Source organism: Pseudorca crassidens, chromosome 3 (assembly GCF_039906515.1).
Source record: "Pseudorca crassidens isolate mPseCra1 chromosome 3, mPseCra1.hap1, whole genome shotgun sequence".
NCBI classification, from domain to species: Eukaryota; Metazoa; Chordata; class Mammalia; order Artiodactyla; family Delphinidae; genus Pseudorca; species Pseudorca crassidens.
In genome coordinates, this window is record NC_090298.1 from 125,117,495 (window position 1) to 125,135,642 (window position 18,148).

General features: G+C 44.9%; 1 protein-coding gene across 2 annotated transcripts in view; it reads left to right on the plus strand.

Annotated features, from left to right (window-relative positions):
• ADRB2 (adrenoceptor beta 2) overlaps positions 1–16,782 on the plus strand; it is a 96,409-nt gene extending 79,627 nt beyond the window's left edge. Inside the window, exons 2-3 of one of the 2 annotated variants that reach the window (XM_067732189.1) lie at positions 13,716–14,086; positions 15,548–16,782. In XM_067732189.1, coding sequence (XP_067588290.1) covers positions 13,716–13,897 — 182 coding nt within the window. In that variant the 3' untranslated portion in view covers positions 13,898–14,086; positions 15,548–16,782. The remainder of the gene's footprint in view (positions 1–13,715; positions 14,087–15,547) is intronic. The other variant, XM_067732190.1, reaches the window with a different exon arrangement.
• Positions 16,783–18,148: the final 1,366 nt, after the last annotated feature.

The following is an 18,148-nucleotide window of genomic DNA, read 5'->3' on the forward strand; positions in this document are numbered from 1 at the left end:
TCTCCCTAACCTTGCCTTGTGGCGCCTGGCTCCTGCCCTGGCCAACTTTCAGAGCCTCAGACTCATGCTTCCACCTGCCTTGGGTGCGTGCTGGTCCCTCTTCCCAGAACGAGGTCTCTCCTGCTGCTCCGTGGACCAACTCTTCCTCCTCCTTCTGAAACTCATGCCCTAAAGGCAGCCATCACTCAACCCTAGGCCAGGTTATACCCCCTTGTTATGAGCCCTCAAAGCACCTCTACTCCTTCCCTGCAACACTTTTAATTATCTTGGTTTTCTTTGTTTGTCTGTTTGTTTGTTTTGCGGTACGTGGGCTTCTCACTGTTGTGGCCTCTCCCATTGCGGAGCACAGGCTCCAGACGCGCAGGCTCAGCGGCCATGGCTCACGGGCCCAGCCGCTCCGTGGCATGTGGGATCTTCCCGGACCGGGGCACGAACCCGTGTCCCCTGCATCGGCAGGCGGACTCTCAACCACTGCGCCACCAGGGAAGCCCTATCTTGTTTTTTTAATTGTAGTATAATTGACTTAAAATATTATATCAGTTCCAGGTGTACAGTATAGAGATTCAATATCTTTATACATTATGAAATGATCACCACAGTAAGTCTAGTTACCATCTGTCACCATACAAAGTTATTACAATATTATTGACTATATTCCCTATATTACATCCCTGTGACTTTATTTTATAACTAGAAGTTTGTACCTCTTAACTCCCTTCACCACCTATTTCACCCATCCCCCTACCTTCCTCTCATCTGGCAACCACCAGTTTGTTCTCTGTATCTGGAAGTCTGTTTCTGTTTTGTTATGTTTGTTCATTTGTTTTTGTTTTTAAAATTCCACATATAAGGGAAATCGTATGGTATTTGTCTTTCTGCGACTTATTTCACTTAGCATAATACTCTCTAGGTCCTTCCATGTTGTCACAAATGGCAGGATTTCATTCTTCTTTATGGCTGAGTAATATTCCATTGTACATATGTACCACATCTTCTTTATCCAGTCGTCTATTGACGGACACTTAAGTTGCTTCCATATCTTGTCTATTGTAGATAATGCTGCAATGAACACTGAGTGCGTATATCTTTTCGAGTTATTGTTTTATTTTCTTCAGATAATACCCAGAAATAAAATTTCTAGGTCATATGGTACTTCCGTTTTTAATTTTTTGAGGAACCTGCATACTGTTTTCCATAGTGGTTGCACCAATTTACATTCCCACCAACAGTGCACAAGGGTTCCCTTTTCTCCCCACCCGCTCCAACATTTATTTCTTGTGTTTTTGATAATAGCCATTCTGACAGGTGTGAAGTGATATCTCAAAGTGGTTTTTAATTACCTGTTAGGTCTATCTCCCCTAATAAATTCTGAGCTCCATGAAGCAGTAGACTGTATCTGCTGGGCTTGCTTTTCTCCTCCCAGAGATATAGTAATCATGGAAGAAACATCTGAGGGTATATAGATGTTCTAGCCCAGCCGTTGGCTGTAGCTGGCCGTGTGCTTCAGGCAAGTCCTTCCCCATATCTAGGCCTCAGTTTCACCAGCTATAAAATGAGACAGATGGGCTGGGCAACCTCTGAGGCCTTTCACCATCTTAAAGTTCTAGGTTCAACAACTTGAGAACGCTTAACAGTATAGTATCAGCCCAAAGCAAAATAATTTTAGAGCAATACCACTGGTGAAGGAAGACCGTGGGAATGTAACTCCCTCCTGTGGTATGGACTGTGTTTACAAAACAAACCCAAGAAATCATCATAAATCATTCCAAGTGGAGCTGTCTGAGCTGAAACAACAGGACAAAAATACCTCCAGGCACAGTTCCTCTGGGCCCCCACCCAGCTGAAGAGAGGCAGGGCCAGCCAATGCTGTACCCTCTGAAGAGTCACTTACCCGGTTTTTTTCCATACTGGGCCCGTCAGCAGAGCTTCTCTCCTGCCCTTCACACTTCTAATCCCTTCTAGGACCTTCACCGTTCTAGTGCCTGGCAAAGAGGAAATGACCTGAAAAGATGAGGGATTGAGTTCTTGGTCAACCACTTCCGAGATGTGTGTAACTCTCCATAAATTTTTCCTTCGTTCTGATCTGATCCGTCAAGTAGGAGTTGTAACATCTGTCCTAATGACCTTGAAAAAACACAGAGGGGAAATACTTTGAAAATCTTAAAAGGCTATAAAAGTGCAGGGATTGCTTTTGGCCATCGTTTCCAACTTGCTCATTGACTAAAACGCAGCCACCAAGAATCTCAGTATTTTATCTCTAACTGGGGAATGGAAGCCTTGGTCCCCAGGTCAAAGAATCTCAGGCATCCAAGTAGCAGGTGGTTGAATCACCCTAGACTGGCTCAGCTTGCTGTAAAGGTAGATCTAATTCAAGCTTCTCATAGGGTCCCTGAGTCGGGGCCAGGGGCCTTAGCTCTGAGGTAGACCTAGTCCCAAGAGCTGCTGCTGGGTACAAAAATGCCTAAGTCCCAGTGATTCTGGGGGCTTTGAAGTCACAGTGTAGCTGAGGGATTCAGAGCATGCACTTTGATGCCAGACAGACATTGGTTTTCTCTCTGCCACTTACCAGCTCTATAAGCATCCATTTCCTCTTCAAGGAAACAAGGAGAGCTGGTTGGCCTCAATATTAAAAGTGATGGTGCATGTAAAGCATTGAGCTTTATGAACATGTCACATGTTAGGCATTCAAAAAAAAATGTTATTGTTATTGTTATTGCTGTTGTCATTTTTTCCAGGGTCAGAAGCCTGCCTATTTTGTCATACACAGTACCCCACCTCCACACACACACCCTGGTCTTCTCCAAATGCCTTGAGTACTCTTACTACTTCCTGCCTTGTCTAGCTTTGCCTTGTCCTTCCTGTTTTCCTCTAACAATTCTGCAAGACAAATACTTCTAAATTTACCTTGTAATTAACCTTATTTTACTCAGTATTGCTCAGAACATACCTCTGGAAACAAAAGTTTGGACAAAGAAGTCATGGTCAATGAGTTATACCAAATTTAAGTGCCATTATGGAGATACCGGGCACCCGAGTAACACGGCATAGGAAATAGATTCCTGGACTATTTGGAGTTGAGATTTTTAGACCTGGCTTAGCCATGATGACAATTGCCAAGTGTTTTAACATCCTGAAATCTTTGTATCTTATCTGTAAAACTAAAATATCTGTCTTTCTTTCTAGCTAGATAAAACCCTGTTCCCCTAAGAAATATTTTTGCAGGAGCCTGATACGTAAAACATTTAACAGAATAGCAGCTCTCGATATAGGAGAGGAGGGCAGGCTCTTGCCTGATAGCCTTCCTTGCCTTCACATGGTCTTGCACTTTCCCCTCATCCCCAGAGCAGCCTAGAAGCTCCCCCACACACCCATAAGTCTTCAGAGAGTCCTGTTTATGTAGCTCTTTGTGCCTCAGTTTCCTCAGCTGTTGAATGGGAATAATACACAGTCCTATCTCACAGGTTGGTTGTAAGAATTTAATGAGTTAATACAAACAAAACCCTTGGCACAGAGCCTGGACTAATGTACTTGATAACTGTTAAACTTCACTATTACCACTACTGCCACTTGATTGCTAAGGTCTCTGTCAACCAGAAGCATTAGGAATCTGTGATCATGCAAACGCACCATAAAAATGCACCCACTTATAGAGACTGTTAAGTTACCTCCACCACCCAACATCTCATCTCCACTCTCTTCAGGACAGAGGAGAGATATGATGTTATTTCACAAGATGGATAAATTCTGTTTCTATTGAAAGCATGTTTTATAAAACAATATTTCAGTATTTCTTTCCTTCCTTGATTCACCTGACAAACAGAGCTCCCATTCTGTGTGCCAGGGTTGTTGTTAGGAGTATAAATAGAAGAGACAAATAAAGAAGGAGAGAACTCGAATTAACAGTGCCAGCCAGGCTGTGTTTAGTAGCGGGTGACCCATGCATTCATTCATCCAACAAATATTTATTGTTCAACTACTATGAGCCAGGCAGCACGCTGAGGTCACAGTGACAGTGAAGAAAAACCAGGCCCCAGCCCCAGGGGGTTTGCTTTCTAAGAGGTATGGATAGGAAGGGCTAAGAAATTACATGGAAAGAAAGATCTATAGGAGCTGAGGGTGTAGGGGGTGGAGTGGAGGGAAGGAAAGGCAACCAGAGTGCAGAGAATAAGAGGACTTCAGCAGAGTTGATTCAAGAGAGGTGTAGCCGCAGGTAAGGCAGGGCTAAAGGGAACAGCGCGTACAAAATTATTTATCCAGGGGATTTCCAAGAACACTACTGTTTGCTTCTATTAATTTGTCCCTAGGAGGACACATGTTACTTTTGGGGGAACAAAATTTTTGTATTTTAAATAAGCCCTTTTATAAATAGTTATCAAAAGGACATTTGACAGGACTTCTCTGGTGGCGCAGTGGTTAAGAATCCGCCTGCCAATGCATGGGACGCGGGTTCAAGCCTTGGTCTGGGAAGATCTCACATGCCGCGGAGCAACTAAGCCCGTGCACCACAACCACCGAAGCCTGCGCACCTAGAGCCCGTGCTCCGATATGATACAAGAAGCCACTGCAATGAGAAACCCATACACCACAACGAAGGGTAGCCCCCGCTCGCCGCAACTAAAGAAAGCCCGCGCAGCAACGAAGACCCAACACAACGAAAAATATTAATTAATTAATTAAAAGGACATTTGACATAAGCAATATGATTTTAAACAGATCCTATCATTAATCTTCTCTTCATGAAAAATTGGCCAGGGTCTTGTTTCAACAGAACTTTTCATTCTGGGAAGTTAGTTTGAAAAAAAAAATAATAATAATAATTGCATTTAAGAGACACTGAGCATGACTTTCAATACGGTGCCCAAGATTTGTATTTAGGAAGAAGCTAAAGATTTGGAGAAGACCCAAATTTGGATCCTAGATTCTTACTAATTGAAGTTCCTCTCTCTGAACCTATTTCCTCTTTGGTGCAATATGGAGCCTGACACCTAGTACAAAGCGAAAATATCACACGAGATAACAGATGTGAAAATGACCGATGGACCTTTCTTTGTTTGTTTTCCTTGCCCCCAGGCATAATAAGATTGGATTATTTTTGTGACTCATGTTTGTGTTACGAAGGAAGAATCAATATCTAACGATGGCATTGCAATTATCTTGGGCTCACATGTCACCAAGGACTCTCCAATATAATCTGTCATTGAAGCCCATTCAAGCAAAGAACTTTCTTAGGCTGCTCCTAAGATACTAGATGAGTAGGACAGTCAAAGACAGACATTCATTAAGACTCTGAGCCAGAGTTCAGTTTCCAGGACTCTGCTGTCTGCCCCCGACACACTATGGAACTTTGAGTTTATTCTCCACTCATCTACCATACCAGCTCTTTCCTTCCCTCTTTCCCATCTGAATCCACCAACAACAACCCATGTGTCCTTAGATTGGTTAAGGTCTCTGTGACTTGTGGGGCTTTTTGTTGTTTTTATTCATAAAAAGGACACAATAAAAAGAATCTAGGGGCTTCCCTGGTGGCGCAGTGGTTGGGGTCCGCCTGCCGACGCAGGGGACACGGGTTCGTGTCCCAGTCCAGGAGGATTCCACATGCCACGGAGCGGCTGGGCCTGTGAGCCATGGCCGCTGAGCCCGCGCGTCCAGAGCCTGTGCTCCACGACGGGAGAGGCCACGGCAGTGGGAGGCCCGCGTACTGCAAAAAAAAAAAAAAAAAGAACCTACACCATAGAATTATTTTCAGGATTAAAGGTGATTATGCACTGTAAGGACTTCACACCATTTGAGGCAATTGTCAATACTCCAAGTATTTGCTATCGTTACTATTACTCATAGTATTGCTCTCCTTCCCTCCTTCTCTCCCTCTCTTGCTTGCTTCTTCCCTGTTTGGTCACTAACCTGGCTCCCGCCTTCCACTCCACTCCCCTTCCTTTTGCCTTCCACTCTCTCGCTGCCCTTGCCCTCGTGTGCCCTTGTCTCCCCTCACCCTGACAGCTTCCCCAGCCATGAGTCATGGGAGTTTGCTCTCCCACTGGCTCTTGAAAGGCTGTCGCTGGCAGGCTGGCGGGCTGCAGAGGAGACACAAGCCCGGGGCAGGAGACAACTGCTGCCAGGCCCTCATTCACCTGATGAAGCCGGCCTGGAATTTGACTTTCGGGCGCTTCTAGGACTTGAACATGCCTCTGTGGTGCCCCCAGCCATGATTTTGGGTGAATTAAAAGAGGCCCAGAGTCCCTGAGGACTGGGAGAAGATAAATGTATTGCCCATCTTTGCTAAGAAACGATTGATTCTGGTCATTCTAAGCCATTCTTTTAATACCTGGGAAACTCTCCACTAAGTCTTCTCTCCACTTGTAAGTGCCAGGGCCCTTGTGAGCCCTGAGCCTCTTCCCATCTCCTTCCTTCCCTCATTTCTCTCCCAGTTTGAATTTGGCATCAGACCCTGGCACGCACAGACTTTTTCTCTCTCCTCTGCGGGACTCGGAGCTCCTAGAGGACAATCCTCTGTCCCATGACACTAAATTGTCTTAGTCCTGTGCGTGTGGGTCAGGAGCACATTTGGAATCAGACAGACCTAGGATTCAACACTATGTTTGCCAGTTTGTTCTTGTGACTTTGTACGGAGTGTTTAATTTCTCTGTTTATTTGCTCACTTACTCATTCAACAAATAGTTACAGAGCACCGACTATGTCCCAGGCAGTGTGCCAGGTGTTGGAGATACAGGACTGAAGGAGGAAGGCAGTCTTTGCCCTCAGGCAGCTTAGAGTGAGTGAGACAGATAACAAACGAAACCACGAACAAAAATAATACACTGTGATGAGCACCATAAATGAAACATTGAGGAACTAAGCTAAACATAATGAGGGGCTGGTGGAGACCTGTTTTGATGAAGTGGGCAGAGATGGCCTAGAGCAGCAGTTCTCAACCTCAGCACCATCGACATTTTGGGCCCATAGACAATATGTCCTTGTTTGGGTGGGGTGGGGCTGACCTGAGCACCACAGGATGTCTGACAGCTCTGGTCGTCTCTACCCACTAGATGCTAATGGCCATCTCCCACATTGTGACAACCAAACATGCCTCCAAGACCTTGCCAATGTCCCCTGGGGAGTGGTGGGGAGGGACCAAAATCACTCCCCGTTGAGAAACTGTGGCTTAGAGTATGAGTCACAAAGACTTGGGTTTGAGTCTTTCTTCTACCATCTGAATAGGTAACTAAGCTCTTTGAGCCTGTTTCCTCGTGGGTGTAATGGAGAGTTGCTGTGAGTAATAACGTCTCTTGGTGCCGTTATGAGGAATAAATGGGATCACAACAGTCCACAGAAAGCCCTCAATAACGTAGCGGTTACTGCTACCATCATTAATGTTGCACGTCTGTCTCTCCTACTGGCCTCTGGTCCCTTGGGGGCAGGAACTGGCTTATAATCCTATCTGTGTCCCCAGTGCACAGGTCAGAAGACAGGACTCCTTACAAACCTGGCTAACCTCTGCAGCATAAATCTCACAGTCCTCCCCACCAACCCCTACACACACACACACACACACACACACACACACACACACACACACACACACACACACTGCAGAGAGATAATCAATGCCAACCCAGTGACTGGCTTTGATTGGACCCCAAGTAGTTCCAGTTCTCACAGATTTGATATCTGGTCAGAATCAGGCTTTTTTAGTGAAGAAAGAGGCGGCTCCTCCCTGCCCTGCTAAGAGGAGGCTGTACTCTTTGGAAAGCTCATTGCCCCACAGGGAGTGGCTGATGAAAGATAATACTGCCTTTGGTCTTCCTCTTCTCCCTCAAACAATTGAAGGGGCCTTTCCTTTTCCCGTTTGGCTGGTTTGAAGCCCCTGATATGCTTCTGCCTGTCAGATCTTGCCTCTGCTCAGGATTTGTGGCTCAGCCAGCAGACCAAAAAGCATTTGTTTTCACATTTCCATGCCAATCTTGGGGGAGCGGGTTTGCATCTTGTGGCCTCTCCGGCTCTTGAGCATTTCGGGAGACTAGTTTCCATCCCCAGAGAACTGGACTTGAGGGGAGAGACAATGTCAAATTTTCTCCAGCTTCCTGATTCTTCCTCTTTCTTGGGGAATGTGTGGTTGCGTGCACTCTGTGCAAACTCCATGCCCATCTCCACCTCATCACCCTGAAACTCTTTACAGATCTAATCATCTAGGATTCATTTATCTCCATAGAGCTCTGAGTAATTCCTCTTTGGCGCAGATAAAAGCAAATCAAGAAGGGCAATTTACCTTAGCAGCTTCCTCCCCTAAGAAATTATTTCAAAGATTCTCCAATGCCTTGCTTGTCCCTGTGCCTGGCAATATTTGCTCAAGTGCTTCACAGCTTCCAGATGCTGCGTTGAAGCAATTTTGGCAAGAGAAGATAGGGCCCGATTAAAAAAACAGTATTTCCCGAAAAATGATAACGTAAAAGATTCTACTCTGGGCACTGTCATGGCTACAGTAATGAAGGCGGCCCACTGCTCTGTGACGCCCTGTCATAGCTGCACAAAAGTGCTCAACGAATGTTCATTGGACAAGGACGTGGCTCTTATAAGGGGCAGGGGGTGGAATAAGAGGACAGATGTCTGTTGAACACCTACCGTGTAACAGGACCTTATTGGGAACTCCAGGTCCAAAGGTGAACAAGAGACAATCTGTAGACAAACGTAGACCTGGCAGAGATAAGTCTGTCCACAGAAAATGTAATATCATCTGGTAAGTGCTAGGAGAATGCTATGAATACCGGTGGAGTGGTACTCAGCCCAGCCTGGGGGTCGGGGAAATCTTCCTAGAGGAAATGATACCCAAGTGGAGTCACAGACACGAGAATGAGAGAACAGAAAGGATGATCTATCTAGAGGACAACCAGAGGCATGAGGGCTTGCGGGAAGTAAAGCAATTGGGCTTCACTTAAGTGTCAAGAAAAAGGTAGGCAATAGCAAAGAATGAGACAGCAGGCACAGTCAGGGACCTGGAAATGAAAGGCCTTCGTGGCAGACATGCACACAAGCTGCCCAGATCCCGCTGCCCAGCCGTCAGCTCCACAGGGTCTGCCTCAGCTACAGAGAACCATCGGGCCTGAGTCCCCACCAGCAACAGAGGGAGGCGGGGTATTTTGGCTCACTGTGGGGTGATGCTGAAGGGGAACATTTACTCCCAAGCTCCCCACCCGGTTACCTGAAGCTTTGTTGGGCCTGCTTTGACTTCTTCCTCTGCCCACTCCTGTGTCCTCCCCTTTCTTTTCACAGGTGTTGATCCTATATCAACATCTAACACCCCAAAGTCCATCCCTGTGTCTGCTTCCAGTGAACACAGCCTGCTCTAGCCTGGGATACCAAACTAGAGACTGGACTCTGTTCCATCACCAGCAGAGTTCAATCATTTTTCCTTTGAAACACAGACAATCCAGATGCAAGTTTATCCAGATTCTAACATTCTTCAGTGTAGACAGGCTACCTAGTCTATAACTTGTGAAGAATTCCCAGAGAACTGGCTGGCACTAATAAATTCCTCCACTCCTTTCTCACTGTTACGAGGGAAGTCTTCCTCACCACCCATATTTCCACATAAAAGAACTTCATCTTGAAGACATTCCTGCCTTCTTTCTTCCCACAGTGCTCCTCATAGGAGGAAGAGGGGATTTCCTGACTGGTCAGTGTGGAAGAGATTCGAGGTTCTGGGTGCACCCTCACTTCCCCTGGGATGGGCTCCAGCAGAAAGGAGACCGCTGTAGACCTGTGCTCGAGGCCATGCAGGAAGCTTGGGGACAGTTCTGTACCTGCTGGGAAGCCTTTGGTGGCCCCGCCCTGCCAGGCACTGGTGAGAAGCATGAGCACACCCATTCGGCTCCACAGTCAGGCAGCAGCCCCCCAACCCAGCTTCAGTCAGTAATAATGCTGACATCTTAATCTTCATTTTCCTGATGCTCAGTTAGTTCTCAACTTGGGCAGGGAAGAGGGATGTTATTTTCCAAGCCCTCTAAAATACCCCAACACTCATAATCCAACAGCTCAAAATATCTTGATGTATCAGTTTCTCAGCACTCAAAGCATATCAGTAACTGTTGTGGAATATAAACAAATGGTCAAATAAATGCGTGTTACTCCACCAAAAAGGTATAATCCCACCAAGAGGAATTATGACTGTGTAATTCAGTGGAGGGCTCCACCCGCACACACTGGGGTTGATGGACAGAAGCTTCAATTGAATTGCTGCTTCAGACGGCATAATATTGCCTTAGTGGTGAGCCACAGCATGTTTACACAAGGGAGAAGCCGGTGAAAACCTCAGAGTATGTTCATTAGGAATTCAGCCGAATATTTTGAGTGTGAGGCCCACAGGACTTTCTAAAAAGGTTAAAGGGTCTTTTCCTCTAATGTACGTGAAAAAACAAAACAAAAAAAACCAGACAAGCATCTTTCTTTGATCATTGACTAGAAGGTAAGCAGAATGGTAGGGTATCAGCTTAAACAGCATAGGATGGGAAGTCCATAGACCTTGTTCCTGACCCTAGTCACAGATTTGCTAAAGAACCTCGCTCTAGTCATTTTAACTCTCTCAGCTTCAGTTTCCATGTCTGTAAAACAGCTGTGAGAGTACCTGATATGCTCTGCTCACAAGGGTCTTATGAGGATCAAGTGTGATGTTTTATTATAAATCATGCTAAGGGATAACATTTATTGGGTGCTGTATGCTAAAAACGGTGCTTCAGTCCTCACACCTTTAGTCCCTGCAAAGCTGCCTCGTTTGTGCTGCTTGACATCAGTCCAAAGTGACCACTTATTTTAAAATATGAAAAATGAGAAGAAATATGAAGAATTGAGAGTGAGAAGCAAGGATTTTCCCACCACCACGACCCCACCTTTCCCATCCCCTACCCTCCCACCTTCCACTTTCTCTCTCTCCCCTCCCCTTGTAGCCGTTCCACATTCTAACTGCATTCCCAAACTTCTTGAAACAGAGCGCTGCCAAAACAACACACGATCCTCCTCAAAGCATGGTCCCGTATGGTATTTTCAGGAGCCGTAGGAGATTTATGTGGGAAGGAGTCAGCACGTGTTGGGGGGATGCTGGTGACTAGCAAGAGGCCATTACCTGGGGCCAAGATCTCCAGGCATTTTAGGGAGGGGCTCTGGGTCTTAAGCTGGATAACTGTAGGAGGACTGCAGCGAGCAGGTTGGGTTACTGAAGTTTCTGAGCAGAGAGGGAAAGGGACATGAGGTCAGCATCTTTCCAGGCTGGACATCCTGGAAAGCTTGGGTGGGGGCACCTGGCAGCAGCAGTGGGCTTGAAGAGCTCTGCAGGATGATGCCTGTAGCCTGTGTCACTAAATCTGACAGTTCCACAGGAGCACAGGATGACACACCTTCCAGGCTGCAAAGTCCACTCTCATACCACCTTCTCTATTTTTGCTGTAAGTCTATGCCTATAGACTGCTATACCATTCTTTAATTTTTTTTTTAATGACTTCAATTTTTCCTTCAGGAAATTTATTTTTCAAAGGACATTTTAAACATCACTGTCTGTGGTAGAACCCTCTAGTACTCACCCTTTTCAGTCCTCTTCTTTCCAGGCACAGGGGAAGATAATAATCCCGGCACGTCCCACCACCTCTGCGCACACTGCCTTGAGCTGGGCGGAGCCTCCTGTTGGGTCTGACCAATGGACTGTGGAGGCATGAGTCAATCATCCAGTGAGACCAATTCAATAACTTGTTCTATTTATTAAAAACACAAAATTATTCTATATATTTTCTACATGTTGACGTACTCGCTAGATGTAACCATAAATCTATAGATTTTAGAAATGTCTGAAAGGACTCACAGCAAACTGCATGCAGTATCACCTCTGGGGAGGCCACCTGAGCTAAAGATAGGGAAGGGGAGACAGTGGTAAAAGGAACTTGAAATTTACCTGTATCATTTTAAATTTTCACAAGGAAAGTGTGTTTACTTATGCAAGTAGAAAGGGCAAGGTGAACAGCAAAATGAAAAAAGGAAATAAAACTGGAAAGTTATGTTGGGGCTATTTTTTTTTGTTTTGTTGTTTTTTTTGTTTTTTTTGTTTTACATCTTTATTGGAGTATAATCGCTTTACAATGGTGTGTTAGTTTCTGCTTTATAACAAAGTGAATCAGTTATACATATACATATGTTCCCATATCTCTTCCCTTTTGCGTCTCCCTCCCTCCAACCCTCCCTATCCCACCCCTCCAGGCAGTCACAGAGCACCGAGCTGATCTCCCTGTTCTATGCGGCTGCTTCCCACTAGCTATCTACCTTACGTTTGTTACTGTGTATATGTCCATGACTCTCTCTCGCCCTGTCACAGCTCACCCTTCCCCCTCCCCATATCCTCAAGTCCATTCTCTAGTAGTAAGTCTGTGTCTTTATTCCTGTCTTACCCCTAGGTTCTTCATGACATTTTTTTGTCTTAAATTCCATATATATGTGTTAGCATACAGTATTTGTCTTTCTCTTTCTGACTTACTTCACACTGTATGACAGACTCTAGGTCCATCCACCTCATTACAAATAGCTCAATTTCGTTTCTTTTTATGGCTGAGTAATATTCCATTGTATATATGTTTTGAAGCATCTGAAATGCCAAACTAAGAGTTTGTGCTTAATGCTGCAGGCACCAAAAGCCAAGGAGAATGTGTGGACTGTCACGAGCAGGTCCTGATCCGGGCTGTGACAGCACCTCCTCCTCCTCAGGTGGGCACGGGGGCTAGATGGCTAAACATACGTGAAGTGCCCCAGAGCGTCTGTCATAGAGCGAGTGCTCTGTCAGCATTCGCTGCCGCTCTTTTCTCTTCTTTTCCTCTGGCCACGCTGACCTTTCCCTTTCTCATGAACACGCCAAATTCTTTCTGCCTCGAGGCTTTCATACGTGCTCTTCCTTATTCCTACTGTTCCTTTCTTCCCTCTCCTTCTCATCCTTCGAGTTCAGCCTAACTAGTAGCAGCTCAGGGACACCTTCCACTACCTGCCTCTCTAAGTTGTTTCCCCCAGCCCACTCTGTGTCTGTCAAAGCATCCTGTTGGTTTTCTTTAGGACACTTATCACAATTTGTAATCACATCTGGTGGGGGGGGGTTGTTTGTTTGACCTGTTTATTCTTTTTCTCCCCTACTCACAAGTATATAAACTTCACAAAGGTAGGGACAGAATGTGTTGTGTTCACTGCTGTTCCCACGACACCCAGTAGAGTTGTTGGCACCAAATAGAGTTAGAAGTAGCAGTAGTAATAATAATAATAGTAATAGCTACTATTTGTTGAGCACTTACTATGTATCAGGCATGTATTTACATGTCTTACATACTTATTTAAATGTCCTAATGACCTTTCTGAGTAGGCATTCACCTTGTCCTCATTTTACAGATGAAGAAACTGAGACCTAAGAGAGATTAAGAAATTTTACTAAGATCACACAGCTGGTAAATAGCAGAGCTGGGATTCCAGTCTTCAGTGCACTACGATATTTTATTGAATGATGAATGCATTAGTTAACACAATGCTGGTTTGTGGTATTCCTGATGTCCTTATACTCCAAGTGCAAATAGTGCAATTTGCCTTAGAATAAATGAGAACGATTAGCCTAATCGATAGAGTGAGTGTCTGCAGGGAGGTCATGGCCGTTAGGAGGAGAAGGCAGCTATTTTCCATTGAGAGGCAGTAAATTGAGCTTTGTGTGACAGGGCTGATGGCCGGGCTGCAAACAAGGAGCAGGGTGTGCTGGCAGAGATGTGGGAAGCTCATCCGGCTCCAGACCACATCACCTGGAGAACACTCCCTGCCAAACCCAGTCACAGCCAGAGCTCCGAGAAAGGAATTCTGGGAGCAGCGGAGAACTGACCGCCCCAAGGACTATGCCAAGTAAGAGAAACCAGCCTCTGAGTCAGATGAGGGAGATTTCTGTTCTGTTCTGGCCTGGTCTTTAGCGGCAAGACCTTCCTGGACCCACAACTTACAAGTCCTGTTAGGTGGATCCCAACAGCTGCCAGCCATGACTCTGTGTATGCAGAAGTCAAGAGGAAAAATAATCACATGTGTTCTCACCATGTGCCAGGTACTACGTGAGGAGCTTTAGATAAATTATCTCCTTTAATTCTCATAATAACCCTGGAGGTTATTTCAACCTTCATTTTGTCGATAACTGTTTATCAAGTCCCTGCTACGTTGATGAAGTAAGTACTATTTTTTTTTTAAATAAATTTATTTATTTATTTATTTTTGGCTGCGGGCAGGCTTTTCTCTAGTTGCGGCGAGCGGGGGCTACTCTTCGTTACGGTGCGCGGGCTTCTCATTGCGGTGGCTTCTCTTGTTGCGGAGCATGGACTCTAGGCACACGGGCTTCAGTAGTTGTGGCACACGGGCTCAGAAGTTGTGGTGCACGGGCTTAGTTGCTCCGCGGCATGTGGGATCTTCCTGGACCAGGGCTCGAACGTGTCGCCTGCATTGGCAGGCAGATTCTTAACCACTGCACCACCAGGGAGGTCCCAAGTAAGTACTATTTTTAATTCTCTTTTACAGATGAGGAAAAAGAGACTTGGAAAGATTAAGTAATTGGCCCAAGTTAGATGCTGGCAGAATTAGAACTTGAACTCAGGTCTGCCCGGTGCCAAAACCCTCCTTCTTAACCTCTACTCTGAATTGCCTTCTGATTTTTAAAACCACCATTTGTTTCTATCTATGTGTAAGGTACTGTACTATAGTCATTAGGAGGAATTATTCAATGAGATAATGTTGCCTGGCTCATAATAAATGGTTAGTAAATATTAGCTTATGTTATCCCACATATTATATGTTTATATACTGTGATGGTTAATTTTATGTGTCAACTTGGCTAAGCCACAGTGCCCAGATATTTGGCCAGACACAGCTGGATACTGCCGTGAAGTTAATTTTTAGATTAAATTAACATTTTAATCAGTTGACTTTGAATAAAGCAAATTACGCCCCATAATGTGGTGGGCCTCATCCAATCACTTGAAGAACTTAATAGAAAAAGACTGTCCTCCCCCAGGGAAGAGAGAATTCTACCTCCAGACAGCCTTGGGATTCAAGCTGCAACTCTTCCCTGGGTCTTCATCCTACTGAACTGTCCTGCAGATTTTGGACTTGGCAACCTCCACAATCACATGAGCTAATTCCTTAAAATCAATCAACCAATCAATCAATCAATCAATCAATCTATACATATACACATTCTCTCTATACATATATATACCCATTATATATATATTACACACACACATCCTACTGCTTCTATGTCTCTGGAGAAGCTTGACTACTAGAGATATATATAATAATGACAATAATCGGATGAGCAGATAAAAGCTGGAAAGGTCTATATTAGAGGCAAAGAATTCAAACTGCCCAAATTCTTCTAGAAATCTAGCTCCTAATGAAGAATACAGCCTACAACTGTCACAATCATCTCCACTTATGGGAAAAGCTGATTTTCCTAATTTGGTTAGAAATCAATTAGAGATTAATGGTAGTTCTTCTCATTCTCTCTTCCCTCTAGGCCTGTTTCCCATCCATAAAATGAGAACCGTGTGACACTTCATGACAACTGCAGAAACAAATGGGCAAGTCCGCTGAAGGTCAGGTCCTGCCTTTGCCACCCTCCTGGCTCAGTGCAGAATGCGTGGTGGCAGTGAAGGTACTGAGGAAAGAGCCCCTGTCTGGCAGCCAGAAATTCCGTGGGCGGGTCCCAAGGTCACCACTCACCAGCCTGGTCACCCTGGGACAGATCTGTTTCACAGGTCCCGGCTTTAGTGTCCTCCTTACCAAAACAGTCATGATAATGATTACTCTGAGGGTGACTGTAAAAATCAACATGAGATCTTGTTTGTGACATTATTTTATGAGCGGCAGGTTTTCCCTCTCAGAAGACAGTCTGACTGTTGAGTAAATGCATGCACATCAGAGCAGGGTCAGCCCTCGGTCAGCCCGTGCTCTGGAATCAGCCGGCCAGGACGGTTGATGGTCCTGTTCACGTGCCTCATTGCTTCTGCTGACAGGGAGTGCACGAATGGTCATGACAGCCCCTTCAGTGGCAGGCATCTCACCTCCAAATACTTGGTCTCATGTTCTCTTCCCAACAGCCCCATGAGGTAGGCAGCCCAGGGAGGAAGAGGTTAAACTCAAGGCCACATCCCAAGGTAGAGGTCTAGCTTGGCTGCAGCCCCATCCAGACTTGAAATCCTGGGTCTGTCCCTCCCCATCTCCAGGTAAGGTCAGCTGAGAGTCAGAACTTAACCTAATGATTCAGGGGCCAGAAAAGCAAATTGATTCGATCACAAATCCTCCTTCGAAAGCCAAGGCCCACCCATCACTGCGGAGGATCCAGGAGACAAGGACTGGGAAAAGAATTTAATTTGAAAAACAACAACAACAACAATAGGAAAGCATCCGCAAGACTCTAATCAGAGAATCGGCTGCCTGGAGAACTGAGAATCATTTGTCAAATGTCTCCTGGTGACAAAGCGAGAGAGAGGCATGGACATATATACACTACCAAACGTAAGGTAGATAGCTAGTGTGAAGCAGCCGCATAGCACAGGGAGATCAGCTCGGTGCTTTGTGACCGCCTGGAGGGGTGGGATAGGGAGGGTAGGAGGGAGACGCAAGAGGAAGGGGATATGGGGATATATGTATATGTATAGCTGATTCACTTTGTTTTACAGCAGAAACTAACACACCATTGTAAAGCAATTATACTCTAATAAAGATGTAAAAATAAATAAAATAAAATAAAGCCACACACACACAAAAAAATGTCTCCTGAATCTCAAACTTGATCTATCACTTTTCCTATTATTTTAGGATTTGGGAGAAACGAAACACATTTTCATATGACTAAGCTCAGTCACCAACTCACTCTGTGACATTAAGCAAGTCGTTTAGTATCTCCGAGTCTCAGTTTTTCTCTTCTAAAAACAACAATGTGGTACAAAATTAGTTTCCCAAACTTCAGACATTAGACTATTGGGATCATGATTTTTGCCATATATGTGCACCACAGCTAATGTTTACCTAGTATTGTTCTTACACACATTTATGTATTTCAAAAGGAAATCCGCTATCACTTCATAAGTGTAAAAACAGAGCCTCGCATCAATAATTTACAGTGAATACATAATTATTACAATTTTTTAAATTCTCACATTCCAGATCCCTGAAAGCATTCCTCATACTACCTCTGGGAATCGCTGGCCTCCAGCTCTGGCATTCCGCCAGTGAAAAACCTTGATCCCTTGCAGCACTGCTAACTCCCAGGGAAGCCCTTCCTGATTCCCTGCATTAGGCTAGTTCCCTCTGCACATCCCTGTCGAGGCACTGATTGTGCTTCTCTGTCATTCTTAGGAAAGTCCATCTTCCCTGCTAAGAGGCAATGGCTGAGGGTATTGGTAGTGCACACTGCTACATGTATCAGCTTGGTCACCTTACTTAACAGTGTTACCTTATGTCTCCAAGACTCAGTTTCTTCATCCACAGAATGAGGTTAATTTTTTCTTCAGTGAATGTAATCTGAAAAAAAAAAAGTTAAAAATAATTCAGGTGAGAAAGGCAGAAGAGACTTAAGAAGGTAGCCCAGAAGGGTTGACATCAAGGGAAGAATCTATCAACTGGAGGAGATAGAAGCATGTTTACGTTATTCAATATAATCTACATTATTCAACATAATTCACTCCATTCACATTATTCATTACAACTATTATGACCACAACTGACATTTATTTAGTGGTTACTATTGTGATAAGTGCTTCTTAAGCATGATTTCATCTAATCTCCACATCCATTATTATTCCCACTTTACAAATGAAGAAATTAAGGGTCAGAGAGATTATGTGTGTGGTCCGAGGACACAACTAGAAAGTGGCAGAGCAGGGATTGAACTTGAGTCTGTCTGACTCCAGGGCCTATGCTCTCTTCCCCGTGGCAAGGTTCTTGAACTAGGCACCATGGTCACTCCTCCTTCAGGCCCTAAGCTGACCACCTACTCCCCTCCACAGACTCTGCTGCTCATCCCATGACCAACTGAATGTGAATTCCCGATAAGACACTGCAGCACGTGTCTTATCTCTTTTGTAACTGTCAGTTTACTTCTGAGCCATCCCTC